A 17,409-nucleotide genomic window follows, 5' to 3' on the forward strand; every position below is an offset into this window, starting at 1 on the left:
CTGGCGTTAAGATAATTATTAATTTTCAATTTTCGGTTCCATCCAACCATTTTACGTTCAGTGCAGCAGGAACTCCAGATTTGACCCGATACCGATCGGATAGTCGGTGGGACCGTCTCTTGTCTTGTCTCTTCCGTCTTTTCGCAATCACTGATATATCGGTACAGGCGTCGGCGTAGAAACCGGCGGGGGACGGGATTACCTCTCCGAACCAAGGGTGGATACAGGGGGAGGGGGGCAATGGGCCATGGCCCCTCCTTTGACGCAAAAAGAAGGTGACCCCCTTTTGGACCCCCTTTTATATTCTGTGTTCTTTCTCAGAAACGACCCATTTATTCACGATTATTTTCACTTTTTCATCGACGCCAAGGCCAGACATCTAAAATTTTTGTCCCAATATGACAATGGCCGTGTTTAACCATCCTCCAAACCGGAATCATTGAAGGAAAAACAACGTTATTTTTGTCCCATAGGCATCAAAGCTTTGAGTAATAAATGACTTTTCTCTTTATGCAGCATTCACGTTCATCTGCTTTGCATGCAGAGCAGGGCGCAAAAAAAATGTACCTCATCACAGCCGGCTTTCCCAATGGAACTTTCACTGCTCACTAATACTAATAGTAATAATTCAAGTTTTGTGCTTCATTAGTTTTTGTTCGGATATCACTGCCCACCTTGTAGTTGTAGAGGTTGCAGTTTTGTAGCGCCGTCGTTTCTCTACATACACGACCACACAAAGAACTTTGGAATTGCTCGTTAACTGTAGCTTTTGAGTTTTGTGAGCGTTTAAGAATTTCATGTTTTTTGCTCATTTTTGCTCGAACAGTTTGACATCAATTACTCCTGACCTAAGGTGACCTAAGACTTGAAATTTTGTGCGAAGGTTTCAAATTGATGCCCGGTAAGGTACTAAAAATTTGGCGGCGCTGCGCGCCGCCGTTTTTCGCTTTTCAAGAAAACCCACATGGGGGCCAAAATGACCTCCAATCAGGGCGCGGATTAACCTCTCTCTTTAGAAAGGCGTTACTTAATGTTTGGCCGGGGTATACCTACTAGTTATTGATACCACTGATAGGTTGATACTACTGATTGGCATTTGCAAGGGCGCAGTCAAGTTGGACCTCCCCCGCCCCTTACAGCCAAGGTAGGTGTGTATATTTTTAAGCAAAATTATTTTTTGGCAACCTTCCAAAATAAAGTGGCTGAAACCCGAGGAAAGAATAGGATTTGGGGGTAGGTAAGGTTCTGCGGGCTCCATCCTAACGAAAAACCTAATGGTATTGCCGCCCACCCCCCTTTCAGATGCCCCTGGATCCGCCTTTGCCCCGAACTTTATTCCCCCTCTCAACTTTTCCTGTAAAAGTAACCCTGATCCTAAGTCATCTAGGTCAATGACTTCGACGTGACCTTGACACCCAACATAATGCATGGGACAAACATTTCACACGTTGGAATGTTTACAACCACAAGAAGACTGGAAACGACGCGCGGAAAATGTGTGCTGACATAGGTACATACGCCGAATCGTGATTCCGGCCTGACATGGTCTCGGAAAATAGGTCACAGGTCAAAGTTCATTTGGGTCATGGTCATGAAATTTTCAGGATAAGTGTACAATTAATCAGTTTAAAGGTACTGACTGTTTCGTCGCCATCAGCCGCTTTTTGCCTTAGTTATTCTCCCCAAAACGAGGGTGGTGTCCGTTCGCCCCCCCCCCTTTGAGTGCGAGGGTTAGCCCGGGTTTGATCAAACCTTCGGTCGAACACCACTGACTGGGGGAGGTCATTTAATGCCCCCCCCCGTATTATCTTCGAAACCGTTCAAAAACTCAGTGGATCGCTTCTAAAACCTGTCTGAAATTCGAGTTTTGAGGTCAAGCGGCAGGTCAAGGTCAGATCAAGGGTCAAAATTAAACGTATTCACGTTTGGGACAAATTGAGCAAGCGAGGCAGAAAAGCTGTCAATGGACTCCGAAAGACCTGTCGAATCGAATGATATGCAACATTATTTCATCCGATCAATTTTGTGACCTGAGTAGCTTTGAGCTGACTTTAACCTGAGCTCAACACCCTGAGTGGAATAAATCCAAACAAAAAGTGTCCTTCGAGGCGCTAGACTATGCAATGGCGAGCACGATGGTGCCAAAATCGCGGGTCTGCCACCAATTGTGGCGAAGCAATTCACCAAAAACAAAGCCCCTACCTTGGGACACTTTACCTAACCTCAAAGGTCACCGGTTGTCAAGTGACATTAAAATCAGATACTATACCTACCAGCCGCTGTATTAGGTCGGGCGCACACACTCGTATTTTCCGCGAGGATCTAGCTCAATTTAGGAGCGAAACGGCTTGTGCGAGTCTAATCACTTTTATCCGCCCTCCCCCGTTTGTGCCATGCTCGCGAACAGTTCATGCACGCTCGCGAACTTTTCGCTGTTTGTTCATTAAAATTCGGCAAATGACGTAAATTGTTGATCATCGACATCGGTACATTTTGTCAGCTCATGAACGGCGCTTTGCATGGTTTTCTTCAATTATTGATCGAATAGCTAATGCCAAAACTGACATCATCTTAGTGTTCGTAACGTCCCCGTACCACCAGATCCAAGCGAAATCATGAACGGGGATTCAAACAAACCTTCGATCTTAACGCCCCTTATCCATGAGACCACATCACAGGCACAGATAAGCACGCACCACACAACATGATAAAAGTCTCTCAAAACTCAATGACAACTCACCGGGCCGGCTCGATCCATGATGGGTTCCTGGCTCGCCCCGACACCACTCGCGCTCACTGCCACTGGAAACCCGTTCGCCAGCACATAGTACTTATAACCTCGGCTGGGCTCGGCCCGGGCGGTCGAAAAACCCGCCCCCTCTGCGGCCACCGCCGTTGCACCGCAGCAGACCCCCCGCAGAAAAAGCGGTGGGCATTACCGTAAGAGACGACTTTTTGTCACCATCAGGAGAGGTGCCCGATAGAAAGTGACATTTCCGCCGGTGTTGAAAGGAAAAGCGAGACATATTGCAAAAATCAATGCAATATTTACTAGACCGGCTCGGTCGGTTTGACACAAAACACTGATAATTTGATCAGATTATTAGGCATAATCGCGTGCCCCGCAAACCTAAACGGAATTCCAGAGCAACATGCGTAATCAATAATGTCAGCGGACCACATTTATGATCATTAATTGCGCCTGGTCCATTAGAACACAACCGATTCTAGTTCACATCCCTGATCACACCAACAAAAAGTCTGTCAATATGCAGAGCCTACCCAATGCGAGCGTTTGTCAACAAGCGATTAGCAGCACCCACCAACGTCACCACTCAAAATAATAACACAAAAAACTCATGATATTGCGTGGTAGAAGATCACCTTTTGGAGGGATCAGTTTGATAGAAGGAATGCTTATGCATCAGCAGGATACAATCAAAAATTGATGATCGAATAAAAAAAGCAAACGAATGAGAGAGTTCTGGCCGGTATGTATTCAAATACCATAATCATACGCAACAACAAGAACGGTCATATAACAACGACGGTCGTGAATAACAGCGCAACATAATGACAATGTCTGACTGGATGAGGGACGAAATTGGATTGAATGATGACATGATTGACATGTGAATAAATAAAAATACATTTCTAGCACTCGAAAACCTCATTCGACTTTACAGACAGACATTTATAGCTTCTGATGACTTTTGAAAGACGAACATGTTTAGAGATACAGGCAACTATGAACTATGGAATGAGAGACCAAATGAAACGGCAACAGAAACATCACTAATCGGTACAAATAATGCACCGACAGCGTCCAGAAACATTGCACCGATATATGATGTTGCACGAACCTCTGAGAATATAAAATGATAGAGATCAGAATAAACTTAAGTTGACGATGAAACATGATCATGGATTACTGGCAACAGCTATGATTACAAGAGGAAGCGAATTAAATGAAAACGCCGGCACAAATATGTTGTATGCCGGTGATTCTTAACAAGCATAGATCCCTCACAAACTTCAGTTTTACCTTTCCAATGAGCGCGACTTCTCTGAACACAATTCGTTGACAGTATATGACAGATCGACACAGTTATCAAACATTTCATCTGATCGGTAGTAAGACAGCAGCTCACACGTCCTAACAATCGACGTAGAACCAAAGCCATGCTTAGTGCTCAACTAGCCTCGAATTCACACTCCTGCGTCTTGCCTGGTCTTCTTTGGCACTGCAGAATTCAACCCACATCACGAACAACGTCACAGCCTAGTCTGAGACAGTGAGCGTGGCCTTCGACAAGCCTCTCTGGTTACTCGACAGCGGCCAGAGCCTGAACTGACTCACACGGCTCAGTGAGGTTCTGGGGAACGGCATCCTGTCCATTCGAGTCCCCCAAACCGCCCGCCAGACACTCCTGGATCTTGCTCGGCAGGTAGAGATCCGTCAGGAAGGTGGGGTGGATCGCGCTCAGACACTGGATCTCTGCCTTCCGACCCGAAGCCAGGATCTCGCGGATCTGGGGAGCGAGACGGTGCCCAGGGGCCGCCGATAATCCGCTGCTCTCGGGTGTGTAATTTAAAACCGACTGAATAAAGTTATACCGATTATACTAGATACATATGACGGGTGACGACATTTGACTGTCTGACGGCTTCTGACTAAGTCAGTCGCGCGTATGGGTAGATGTAACTAGCATACGCTTTATTTTTATTGTATTTTAAAGCAAAGGGACGAAAAAAAAAAGAATTACCCCCTCTCCCAAAAAAAACTGCAGTCCAGCTCTTAAATCGAGCAATAAAAATGTGATTTACCGTGGAAATGGGAGATATATGAGTTATATACTGTCATCCTTTCAATCGGGGCAAAATGAGCAATTGTGTTCCAATCCGTTCCAGAACATCAGCGACCTTGTATGCCAGCCCGCTCCACAACAGTGACCTTTGAGGGTCGTATGCCCCAAGGGGTCAGCGACCTTTTCGTGCCACCGCAAACCTAGGCAGCGACCTACTCGTGTCACCCAAAACCTGGCGAGCCAGCGACTCCTGACTCGCTATAGCCAATACCCCGGCGCCGAGCGCGGCCGCGGACTGACCTGTCGCTGCCAGAAGCGGTTGTGTTTCACGTACGGCCGGGAGAGGAGACACCGGGCCTTGCTGCTGTCGGCGGCAGTCAGAGGCAGAAGAGCTGGGGAAAAGGACGGAACGGTCACATAGGAGACACGCGATAGCACAATAGAAGGGAGCAATGGCGGTATGGACTAAAGCACCATAAGCATCTGTTAACAGAAGCGTTGTCGCAAAGCGGTCTTTCAAGAGAGAAAGCTTTTACTGGATGTCGCTTCTCCGCAGGAAATAAGAGAAAGGGAATTTAGACGTTTCATATTGCACGTCAATACGGGACATTGCATGTCGTACATCTGAACATCTGACGTAAATTTAGTGAATGCATATTGCATATTGCATAAATGCCCATGCGACCTCGTATACTACTCAGATTATTAACACATGATTACCAACAGCTCCATCAAAACTGTCCGCTTTGTAAAAAGTCTCATATCATTTTTAGTTCTGCCATAACTCAGACTCACAATTATCATATAAAGTGAGCCCACCCTACCCTAACTTTATGCAAATGACCCATGCTTAGCCAATCCGATCGAATACCCAGTCCAGCCGGCTACAAAAGAGGGCACCCACCGCGACGCAGTCGTACGCCCAGGTATGACCGACATGATCTCGGCCACTTTTTACGCCGGCGTCGTAGACATTGCGAGCATTCTCCCTGTCGGAGATCAAGCCGATGCGGGGCTGGGGTTCGATCGGTGCAATAGATAGGCTGGACTTTGTTGGTATTTCGCCGATACTATCACATGATTTTCAATTGGCATCCAAATCCAATCTCGGATAATTGATGAAAAAAAAAACATTATTTTGGGTGAAGTTCTACACTTTTGCCAGTAAAAGATGCCGACGAAACTGATCCAGTGTCCTAGGATTGATTTTGGGCCAGAGTGCGGAGTGGAAAAATAAAAGTGAAATTCACTGAAAGAGTGGGAAATACAACTTGTATGAACGAGTGAGGAGGAAATTCACTGAAAATGTCTCACAATTGTTGGCAAAATTTAACCCTAGAACGCCTAGGGGGGGGGGTTGTATCACCCCCCCCCCCTGAGGTTTTTTCGAAGTGCACGCTAAACGGCTTGTCGTAGCGGGCTGAAATTTTCAATACCCTCTGGGGCAGCCTTTGCGCATCTTTTGCCGAAAAAAATTGATCGGGTCAGGTCAGGTCACGGAGTTATGACGTCATAAGAGGTACAGCCTCCGGCCGACAGTTACCAAACGTGTGCGCCGAATCCCTAGGTTTTCTGCCGGTGATACCCACATTGTTTGATGGATCATGATGAAACTTCCCATGCATGTTGGGGCAAGCATTGGCTATCGTGTGGTGCAAGAAAATTGACCGGGTCAGGTCAGGTCACGGAGCTATGACGTCACAAGAGGAACAGCGTCCGGTACTATTTTTGAAAAGCGCCCGAACCACTATTTTGCTAATTCTTGTCACCTCAATGGGAATATGCAGCAATATTAGCTTCTATAGGGAGCAAATGGACCTCCCAAATCCAAAAATACAATCAGATATCAAAAATTTAAATTTTGATTTTTCGAATTTCTGCCGCCGACTGTGACCTTGCCGACTTCCGGCGCTCCCAACGCGCCATTTTTAAAGCTAGGGAAACGAGATACATACCAAACGATAGAGAATTGATCAAGGAACACGATAGTGAAGGTTTCAAGTCGATATCTCCCACCGTTTTGCCGCAATCGCCGCGGAAAGTTGAAAAAGTTTGATTTTTTTCGGAAAATTTGACCTTTGACCGGTCATAAGTAGGTCAAATGTTGACCTAGGACCAAAAAATACCACCAATCGCGAGATCTCGTTGAGAGCAATCCGTTGGTTTTTTCCGCTAAGCTCTACGACCTTCCGTTTCGAAACGCCAGGGGGGGTCGTAACAACCCCCCCCCCCCCTGGTCGTTCGTGTTATGAGAAATGGCCTGGTCGTGCGAGGGTTAACAATCTGTCACTTTATTAGAACGTTACTGGTTTCGCTGAACACGAAAGAGTGAAAAATATCTGTATTTTTCCTCAAAAGGAGTGGAAAATTATTATGGTTAGGGTGTCAAGTTTCACCCAAACTTTCAGATCCTAGGACACTGAACTGATCTGAGTTCAGGCTTTAATTTATGGCAATTTGACTTAAGCCGATTAACAACAAGATAGTTTGATCTTTCGTGATGCGTGATTAGGCAGGCAAACTATTCAATATCTCAGACAGAACTCAGTGCGGGCTCGATCGGGCCGCTGTGATAAAAAACCCGCCACCAGGTATCGCTGAGCATCTGATGTAATAACCTGTTCCCAGTCACCTAATGCATGACTAAAGAACCGCCGTGACACCACACTGTGAACGTGAACACCTCGTAAATCACGCACGCACAGCGGTACCGAGCGAGCGTCAAAAGCAAGCTATCGGTTACCATTTAGTAGAGAAATTACCGCCCCCCCCCCCCCCCCGTGTCGAAGTGGAGCCTTAGTATAGCTTGAATTCAACGCATGGAGTTTATTAAACCTTTTGCAGGGGGCAGGAAACATACAAGGACACAATGAGGCCGTCAGTTCTAAGAATACAAGAAAACAGACAGCGCCTGGAACGAGCGTGAACGTGACGGAGGGGAATGTGAGGCGGCACCCACTTCCTTCTAATCTCTGTCCGCTGTCGACACCAAAATTTCAGCTATGGCGCCATTCAACAACCTTCCGGAGTTGCATAGCACAGACACACCAATCACAGCCCTGTCCGGCTCACCACCCAGCGCAGTGTCCCTCCCTGGCACTCCTCGCCTCACCTGAACGGGGTATATCTAGGTGCAGTACCTCTGTGGGCCGGACTCCGAGCCAGATCAGGCCCGGTGTGGTGAGTCGGTCCGACTCCCGCGCCCGAGCCTGCCCACACACGGAAAGACAATGAGCGACTGAGGTTGGGGCAGCTATGAACAGAATGCTGCATCGGAAAGGTATAAAAACGTATGGGGAACAGTATAGAAGAAATAGCACGATTTGTAGCAACATAAAGTAAATGATCAAGAACACGACTGACATACCTGAAAAATTAACCAGTACTTATTTAAAGCGACCGAATCATAATGAAATATCGAACATCGAGACCCAATCGTGATAAAAATATAGAGCACGGCTGGACGAAACAAACGCATAACGCGAACTTACAAAAGGTATACCGGTTAAGCGCCTTACCAGTGAGCCGTACTTGTAGACGAAGAAGATCTCGAGGCCGTGAGGGTCAGCGTCCAGGAGCGCCATGGCCGGCACGGCCAGCCGGGAGGTCAGCATGCGCAGCAGCAAGCGCGTGTTCAGGTCCGGGAAACCCTTGCCCTGCAGAACGGAGACACCGTGATGAATAGAGACGGTACACAATCAACTTTGGGTAGCGACAGATGGCCGTACCAATAATTTTCATTTATATTGATACTTGATAGCTACATTTCAACTTTGAAAGCTTTGAAACTCTCCGCCGTAACTGACCGTGATGACGATCCCAGGCGGCAGGTGGTCCATCACACCGCTGTCCAGGATCTTCTGGAACGTGGCGTCCTTCTCCACCACCAGGATGAAGCGCGCCGAGGAGCTCACCAGCTGCACGTGTGGCACGCTCTCCGGCACCAGCAGCCCTGGAGAGAAATAAACATGGGCATTACACCAAACCAATTATCAATATCCAATGTATGGTCAAGCTCGCACATATCAACACTCGTCTCCCACGCAAACCTACAACACATGGCCCAGCTCGCGCCTCTAAACACGCCTTTCCCAGGCAAACCCACCGTGTTTGGCCGCCGAGCAGTCCATGAGCACGTCTCCACAGCGCAGCACCAGCTGGCCGGCTACCAGGCCCTTGGAAGTGGCGCGCACGTGCGAGCTCTCGCGCGGAATGGCCAACAGGTCGGTGACGTCATCCAGGAGGGCGTCCACGGCGCGTTGGCTGCCGAACAGCGACACCTCCTGGTAGTAGATGTCCCTGTCGAATGAGGAACGGCGATTAGTTATTGGGTCATAACCAGTGTTAAGCTGTTTTGTATGACATATAACCGAGAATCTTGAGAGACACGATGAAACGAGGTGCTGATGATTGTGATAACTATCGTTTTTAGGAGCAAAACACAGTGGTTGGGTCTCTTTAATTGTGCCCATTGTATAGTAAACAAAACGTTTTTACATTGCATAATGGGAAATAGCATTTTGAATCGTAATTTAGAAAAATACCACGGCATTCCCTATCGCCTGGCGTTACGCACGTTCTTTTAGCGGAGAATCAGCGCATCCATTACACCGATACCGACCTCTTGGTTGAGTGAGTGTTGGTGGAGACGAGGTGTCTGATCTTCTGCAGCAGGAGCACCATCATGTTGAGCCGGCTCTCGCTGCGGACCCGCACCTCGGCGCGGGGCGTCTCATCGGTCACCACGAGGTGACCGGCACTGGCGGAAAGAGGGCAAGGGTAGCTCAGGGAAGTGTTTGGGTAGACGGTGTGATGGAACTACGCCCAAGTAGGAAAAGATGTTACTCGATAAGACGAACTTCAGATATATGCATAGATAAGACAGAAGCCGTAAAACCCAATTCGACGGATGCCGGCTGCAACATCTAAATGCCTCAAATTAGAAGCACCGACAGTATCGCATATCACAAATTGGGCACATGAGCGATTCTCACAATTTACGCAAAGCACTTACTCGGTGCAGAGTTGAAGGTCCCGCCATCTGGTCTTAGCAGGCAGCAGCAGCTCGGGAGTTTCGCCGCGTTCCCGACAGGTGGCGACTGCGGCGAGCAGCGCGTCAATCCGCGCCAGAACCGTCTCCATCTGGACGGGTCGGCGCGGGTCACGGCTCCTGGCGGCAAGACGAGCAGCCCGGGTCTTACGCGGTGGTTTGGCGGCTGATGTGCTGGCCGCAGAGGCTGCAGGTGGGCTGTTTTCAGAGACGCCTTTTGAGACGTGTGCTTGAGTGTTGTCCTCGGTAGGCGGCGTAGATGTTTCTGAGCCGGTACACTTGTGCTGACTACAGCTCACTGGCATTCCAGCTGATGTTTGAGAACTGGTTTCCAGGGGTTGAACTGGTGCAGCAGCATCAACTTGCATAGGTAGAAGATACGAAGATTCGGTAGTTACGGCCCGCAACAACGGCGGAGACGTAGGTAGCTGGGACGGTCCCTTCTCCTTGGACCGTTGCAGTGGGAGAGACGTCCACCTGACAGGAGACTGGGGGGTGTCTAACAGAAGTGGTGACTGCTGAGATGTAGGTCGTGACGTATCTTTGGGATACGATGTATCGTGTTTGCCAGATGCTGGAGTGTCCTGACTCACGGCTTCAGTGCCAACGTTCGCTTCGCATGAGATCGATCTGGCAGTTAATTCATCGATACAGCGAGGGTTTGCGGTTGGAGTGTTCACTTCCGACTCGTTGCCTGAAACATCAGCTATCGGGAGACCAGCATGCTCTTCAACTCCTCTAATGGATACTGCGGCAGTCTTTGGCGCAGCATCAGCATGACGTAGGCCTTCGGCAGCTGATACTGCTGGCATAGACGATTGACTGGCGACAGTAGGAGACGAAGTCCGTGTAACTTTGCCTTGCACAGTTTCAACAGAGCGTTTTCCTGTTTCTAGACGGCCTACAGTTGGTTGGCATTCCCGTCGATGCCTCTTTGCGGTGTTCTGCGTTTCAGCGTCATGTGTCCCTTGCATTCGGTGTTCGCTTTCTTCGAAACACAAGCGCTTGGCGACATCTCCTTGGGAGGTAGAGGGAGTTTTACTGCCTTGCGCTGCATGGAGTGAAGGTTGGGTACCTTGACGAACTAAGGAGTGACGGCTAATGTCATCAGTGAAAGAAGCTGTAGACTCTCGACTAAAACGGCATGTTGTTTCTGCGCCTTCGTGTACGGAACCATGACTTTGCAGCATGAGGTCGCTAACTTCTGATATGAGTTCATCGACCAGCACCTCATCCAGGTCATCATAAAGATGGTCGAGTTTGCTACCGGTGCCCCTCTGATGTGACGCATGATCATCGACATCGGGATCCGCTAAGTCGTCGCGTAGCTCTACGCGAGAGCTTCTCTCATTTTGGCGAGCACGGCAAGGTGATGCAGCGGGCTCCTCCAGGTCATCAAAAAGGGCATTATTGTGCTCCACTGTTTCCGGTAGAGGGCGAGGAGCTGGTTCATCCAGATCATCTCGCAAGTCATGCACAGATGCCACAGGCGCAGGGAGCGGCAGATCTGCAGGCTCATGGAGATCGTCGCGACATTCCGTTGCAAACGCCCGTGCGTATTCCTCAGGTTCATCAAGATCATCCACCATTTGGAGCCGAGTCCTTTGCCAAGATGACTGAACCACCGGCTCGTCGAGGTCATCTCGTACCCGAAAACCATGGCGCCTCTCGGTATACGGCTCGACCAGATCATCAAGATCATCTTCTAAAGTTTCATGAGCATGGCCATCTTCCAATTTTATTGGTACCGTGACAGGCAATCCATACAGTAAGGATATGCTCTCAGGTGAAGGCTGCTGTGGTTGTGGCTTTCCCACGCTTTGTTCTCTACACCGGTCTCCACTTATGTTAAAACTCGTCGCAAACGTGGTTAATCTCGGTTGGAAGAACGAGCCGGTGCTGACAGTAGGCGCAGCGTGTATGGGAGAACCTCGGGCATAACCAGTCCTTTCATGTCCGTTGAAGCATCCCACATGGAACGTTTTAGATTCAAACTCATCCGCCGGCTCGTCAAGGTCGTCATACTCCATTCGCAGGCATCAAGTAAAAAATGAGCAAGAAGTCACTTCTATTCAGTCTCACGAACACGAGATTCAGAAGTCAGAAGCTGCGCTGAAGCTGAAGATGTTGAGCGCTCTGCACTATAGGAGCTTATCAATTATTAACCCGCGCATGACTGGGGGGGAGGCTCTCGTTTTCCTGCGATCTCCAAAACGCTTTCTGTATCGAGCATCGAGTTCGACACGAAACTTTCAGTACCTTTGGCTGGTCTGGTCTGGATAAGTTAAAAGTTTAACACCTTTTATAAAAAAAATTCTGAAGACAGTTATTTGTATTCGGGGTCATTGAACGCTTTTCAAATTGAAAATCGGGTCCGACGTAAGACGGCCGTTATTTAGAGGTATCTTGAGACGGCCCTCGCCCTCCCGCCGCCACTCACGTCAACGGACAACGTCGCGTTATGGAACAATATACCCTAGTCCCTAGTTCAGGTTATGCTATGCGCAGGCCAATAACTTTTGGACGGCTCAGGCTGTTACCACGCCCAAAAATCGCAAACAGGCGCGTAACCACGAGTCTGAAGTTACTGGGGACCACATGGAGGGCCGCGAAGACCAAATATGATATTTCAGGATCAGCCTTCGCCGGAGTGTGTGTGTGTGTGGGGGGGAGAGTGTGTGTGGTGTTTTTGGCCACACCTGCCAGCTTATTTTACGCGTGTAAAGAAAACCGAGGCGCGCACCGCCGTGAAACTTGGTATAGCTTATGATACCTCAATTTCGCATCGTGTGTCAAAATTTTGACCCCAGGTCACCTAAGGTCAGGTCACCAGGACAAGTAAAGTAACCATGCCTCTAAAAACTTTGTGACTGTCATTCCTATAGCCTACATCCCAGAAGTTTGAAACTCGAGCTTTTACTTGAGGAAATCAGCATGAAAATTTCGTATACCTATCCCAAAGTTTTTACATCGGTGACCTAATGTCAAGTCATAGATAACATGAATGATTCATGTTATCTATGGTCAAGTCAATTTTATGACCTCTCCATTACCTATAGGTTATTTAGAGAAAATTGAAATGCTCTTCTTCTGGCCGAAAACACATTCAAACACCGTGACACGGGTAAACATGACACACTGAACCGGAAAATTGCACCTTTGACCCCTTTATGCCCCTCAGCTCATCTCAGGTCATGAAACATCTCCAACAGTTTTTTCCCCACAACTTTATGTAGTAACATGCTAGAGCGCTGAAACAGTATGAATGTGTTCAGCTCAACAATGCCAATCAAATGACATGCAACATGACCTTTTCCTTGATCTGGAACAGGGGTTAAATTTTGAAGTTGACCTTTTCAGGTCAACTTATAGTTCATTCACGCGTCTCGGTGAGACAAACGCGATGCCGGTAAAATCAGCGTCTTACAAGCTTTAAGTCCAAAGCTATGATGCAAAAACCTTTTCCGCAAAAACGTCAGCCTGGAAGCTAAAACGTTGATCTTAGGTCAAATCTGAGAGCATTTCTCAGAAAGGCCTTTGAAGGCGCTATCGAATGGGCTTTCCCGCAGCATTGCAGCTCATATTGGTTCCTGACTTATGCGCGTATTTGTGAAAAGTTGTCAAAATTGGGAATAAAATTTCGTGAAAATTTTACAATTGGTGACCTGTAGTGACCTCAGCGGACCTGATAAAAAATGATGTAGGTAATTCTGAAAGATACTGTAGCGAGTTATCTGTTGCTTTTTAACTCGTCTTTCTAGCTTGCTTACTTTCCGAGATAACCTGGTGTGGCCAAAAAGCCCACACCATGGCGAAGCTGGCTGAGAGGCCCACCCGGGCGCTGGGTAAACAAAACATCCATAGTTTTGTCTTACGTTGACTACATATTACTCCTCACGTCGATTTAGAGACAATATTTCGCTATTGTAGCAAATTGAAGTCGTCAGTTTTACTGGGGACGGTCCCCAGTAACCCAAAAGTTACTGGGGACCGGTCCCCAGTGTCCCCAGTGGTGGTTACGCGCCTGATCGCAAAATGTTATAAAATAAATAGCAATCCCAACGAATACCCTGGAATACGCTGAGCGGAAATCGCGGAATGTCACACTTGAACAATATCAACAACATGCAACAAATCCAAGCACAAGTCCAAGGTCATCTAAAGACGTCTGCTGTTGAAGCGTAGAATATGCGTAGAATGCATTTTGTTTAATTTCTTTATTGCCTTAGATTATCAAACTGAAATATAACTTGCGTTAGTTATAGTCAGCTTCTTTGAAAAATTTAGAACCTTTTCATGTACAAAATGACAATCATTTCGATTTCGAAATAATAAAAATCCTGGATATATCAGCTGAAAACCTTTGGACTTTTGTATACACTTATAACGCATTTCAGACAAAATATCGCGCATTGAAATTTTGCTTGGCTTCGGACCACATTATTTTGAATTTCATTTTCATCGCTATGCTTGTGCCAATATTGCTGGATATAGGCCGAGACCAAAGATTAAAAAGGAAATGAACAATCATATATTGCTTGTTATATTCACCTGCACTTCTGTTGCATGGTGTTCTTCTGGTGATAGGTCTGAGTTTTATCAAACTTGTGTGGCAAAGTGCTACAAAGAGAAATGTCGAGCACAGCAAGGTTTGTCAGTTTGATTTTTAGCCTAGGCATTGATTGAGGAAGGTCCTTTGAAATCTGATGGAATTAAATTATAATATCAGGTCTGGTAGTTGTGATCTGGCCAACAGTTGCAAATAATGATAGATATGTATGGCCAATATTTAGTGTTGTCAGCTTTCTTATCATAAATATTGCACATTACTCTCATTTAATAAAAGAGAAGACCAGCAACTTGACCTAAAGTCAGGATGAAATTCAAGAAGAGGTTTTTGTGATCAGGCTGTTCAGTTCTTAAATCCTCGGAGCCTGAAGAACTCGGATTGCAAATTATTGACAATTTAGTTAGCGTGTGTTGACTGAAAATAAATAAAGCTTTCTTTTAAGAAAGGTTTTCTTTATTGCTTATTTCTTTTGATTCTTGTATTTCATAAAATCTTTTCGCATTTCAATTTCCAGGTGATGGCTTCATTTGGAAATGTCCGGATGAATGCAAGTATGACTGCATGTGGAATACAGTTGATGAATTTGTGCAAAATGGGAGAACCACACCTCAGTTCCATGGCAAGGTGAATCATTTTGTGCCTGTTATGTATTCCTATATCAATGTCTCTTTGTCATATTTATCTTACCAGAACATTTGGACAAGTTATTGGATGACTAGGTATTTTTTATTTACTTAACAGTTTTTTAGAATGTAGGTATTGAATTTAAATATTGTTTCATTCTGCCATTGTTTATTAGTTCAACAGTCTCCTGCCTTTCATCTTCATCTGTTTATTTTCAGTGGCCATTTGTGCGCTGTTTGGGAATGCAAGAGCCAGCCAGTGCCATCTTTTCACTCATGAACCTGATGTGTCATGTGGTAATGCTGAGGCATTTCAGGACACTTGTGCCTCAGCATGCACCACTTTATTGGCTGTGGATCACATATGCACTGGTAAGTCACTTTTTCCCAAAAATAGTTGTGCTAACTGCTGATTCACCCACTCAGTCTAATGTCTGACAAAAATGCCTGATGGTTGTAGTTGGTCTGTCAGGCATCCCTCTGAGAAGTTTGTACCTTCTTAGCAAACTGGGGTCACTTGTGTGTGCTGTCACAACAGCACAATAGCCTACCCTCTCAAGATGCCGCCGTCGGTGCCGTTTTGACCATGTTTTCACTGCTCCTCAGGTGTGTATGAATGGCTGGTTCTGGTCCTTTGTGTTCCACACCAAAGACACTGACTCCACAGAGAAGCTGGACTATTTCTCTGCCTTCTCCATGGTTCTCTTCTCCTTTTATTCGGCCTGCATCAGGTAACTTCTGCAGCGGCATCGGGCATCAGTTCACGATAGAAACGACACTCACGGAACACATAAATTGGGAGTGCAGTTAAGTCACGTTTTACTCACAATGAAGTTCTTTTTTCCTTGACTATATCAGGCGACTGAGCAGTGAGCAAACTGGGCATACAAGAATCCGTTTTTTTACAACGAGCGTGTTTTTATTACAGGCTACTAGGCTCCCAAATGAGCCTTCCTTCGATTGCGGTCTCTCTTCTCTGCATGGGCTTCTTGATATACCACCTGTCGTACTTGTCTCTGGTCAAGTTTGACTATGGCTACAACATGAAAGCCAACATCTTTGTAGGTGAGTGATTATTCTTCCGTTGCCTAAATTATTTCCCAACACAAGCTACCTACGTCAAGTAAAAGTCAACAAAAAGGCAAAATATTTTGTAAAAATGTCATTGGTACCAGGCAGAGTCAGAGAACATTTTACAAGCCACAATGCTATCATTTTTGCATTAATCGTAAAGCAGTTCTTACGATAAATTTCATTTAGCTCTTAGCTACAGCGAATGCTTACAGAGTCGGTTTCATTGGTAAAATCATTGAATTTGTCACTGGATAATTAGTTTTACAGTCCGGATCGGTTTTTTCACCGCTTATCTCCTCGCTATCGTGAGCTCAGCTCGCTAATAAAACACAATCGCGGTTAGCCCGAACACACCAGTTAATATGACCCGTCCGCACACCGACAGGCGCCCTGAACGTGATCACTTGGCTGGTATGGTGCGGTCTGAAGCGGAGGACGCTGCCCTACGTGTGGAAATGCGCCCTTACCGTGACGCTTGTGTCCGTCTCCATCCTACTAGAGACCGCCGACTTTCCGCCCATAGCGTGGACACTAGACGCGCATGCGCTCTGGCATCTGAGCACGTCACCACTGCCTTTGCTCTGGTACAGGTGAGCTTTCTATGAACATTGAAATTAGCGCGAGGAAGTCATGTTATGACTTCGGAATCGAGGAGCAGTTGTTTGATGTGTTTAGTGGTCATTCTAGCGCAGGTGAAACACTGACCTAACTGTTCGCCATTGTTTCCAGTTTCCTCATCGATGACTGCCGACACCAGTTAGGAGTGAAGAAGCTGGAAAAGTCGGTGTGATGTGATATCGGAGATAGCTCGTGCCTTGATCGTACACCGCAACTGCTAAGGGTTTGGCGCTGTGTGAACAAATTGCAAGCCATCATTTCTGGATTCCTGAAGAGGACGGGACAAATTTCAACATCCGCTAGTCTCTGCATCGTATTTATAGCTGTTACAGTTATAGCTGCTCCGCTGGCCGTTGCGATGCTTGCATGCCATGTCGTGCCGGTGGTGCCCACTTGTGTTCAGTAGGGAAATGTATCAATGATGAGTGATCAGGGACTTCAAAATAAGGTCATGTATAGAGAGCGTCGGATGATTGACTCGCCAATGTTACCCTACGATGTTGATTGTTACATGACTGTTGTTGCTCAGCTGACGTAGGTATAGGTGCTAGGTAGTAATTGTATCGTGATTCCATACCCATTATTGTTCGGTGATCAGCACGACTATAAAGGACTGCTGGTTTTCCGTGTGAGGCTTTATTATGAATCATTCATATCGAGATATGG

General features: G+C 46.8%; 2 protein-coding genes across 5 annotated transcripts; one reads left to right on the forward strand and one right to left on the reverse strand.

The window, feature by feature from the left end:
• Positions 1-3,479: 3,479 nt before the first annotated feature.
• On the reverse strand, positions 3,480-13,997 carry LOC122378966. Of its 2 annotated transcripts, none has more exons than XM_043360694.1 (9): positions 13,928-13,997; positions 9,823-11,999; positions 9,430-9,567; positions 8,914-9,107; positions 8,615-8,760; positions 8,327-8,464; positions 7,921-8,017; positions 5,109-5,200; positions 3,480-4,532 (listed from the first exon to the last, which is right to left on the reverse strand). In XM_043360694.1, exons 2-9 carry the CDS (start codon positions 11,886-11,888, stop codon positions 4,326-4,328), a joined length of 3,078 nt encoding a protein of 1,025 aa, XP_043216629.1. In that variant the 5' UTR covers positions 11,889-11,999; positions 13,928-13,997; the 3' UTR covers positions 3,480-4,325. The 2 variants fall into 2 exon arrangements, with proteins under 2 accessions (XP_043216629.1, XP_043216628.1); XM_043360693.1 differs by having other exon boundaries at positions 9,823-11,685; positions 13,928-13,957.
• A 276-nt stretch (positions 13,998-14,273) lies between these two features.
• Positions 14,274-17,368, forward strand: LOC122378923 (post-GPI attachment to proteins factor 3-like). Of its 3 annotated transcripts, none has more exons than XM_043360589.1 (7): positions 14,274-14,507; positions 14,943-15,052; positions 15,271-15,423; positions 15,658-15,782; positions 15,980-16,116; positions 16,511-16,715; positions 16,855-17,368. In XM_043360589.1, exons 1-7 carry the CDS (start codon positions 14,378-14,380, stop codon positions 16,913-16,915), a joined length of 921 nt encoding a protein of 306 aa, XP_043216524.1. In that variant the 5' UTR covers positions 14,274-14,377; the 3' UTR covers positions 16,916-17,368. The 3 variants fall into 3 exon arrangements, with proteins under 3 accessions (XP_043216524.1, XP_043216527.1, XP_043216525.1); XM_043360592.1 differs by having other exon boundaries at positions 14,348-14,374; XM_043360590.1 differs by lacking the exon at positions 14,274-14,507 and having other exon boundaries at positions 14,943-15,047.
• The last annotated feature ends 41 nt before the right edge of the window (positions 17,369-17,409 follow it).

This window comes from Amphibalanus amphitrite, unplaced genomic scaffold, assembly GCF_019059575.1.
Source record: "Amphibalanus amphitrite isolate SeventyFive unplaced genomic scaffold, NRLGWU_Aamphi_draft 000068F_arrow, whole genome shotgun sequence".
In the NCBI taxonomy this organism is placed as follows: domain Eukaryota; kingdom Metazoa; phylum Arthropoda; class Thecostraca; order Balanomorpha; family Balanidae; genus Amphibalanus; species Amphibalanus amphitrite.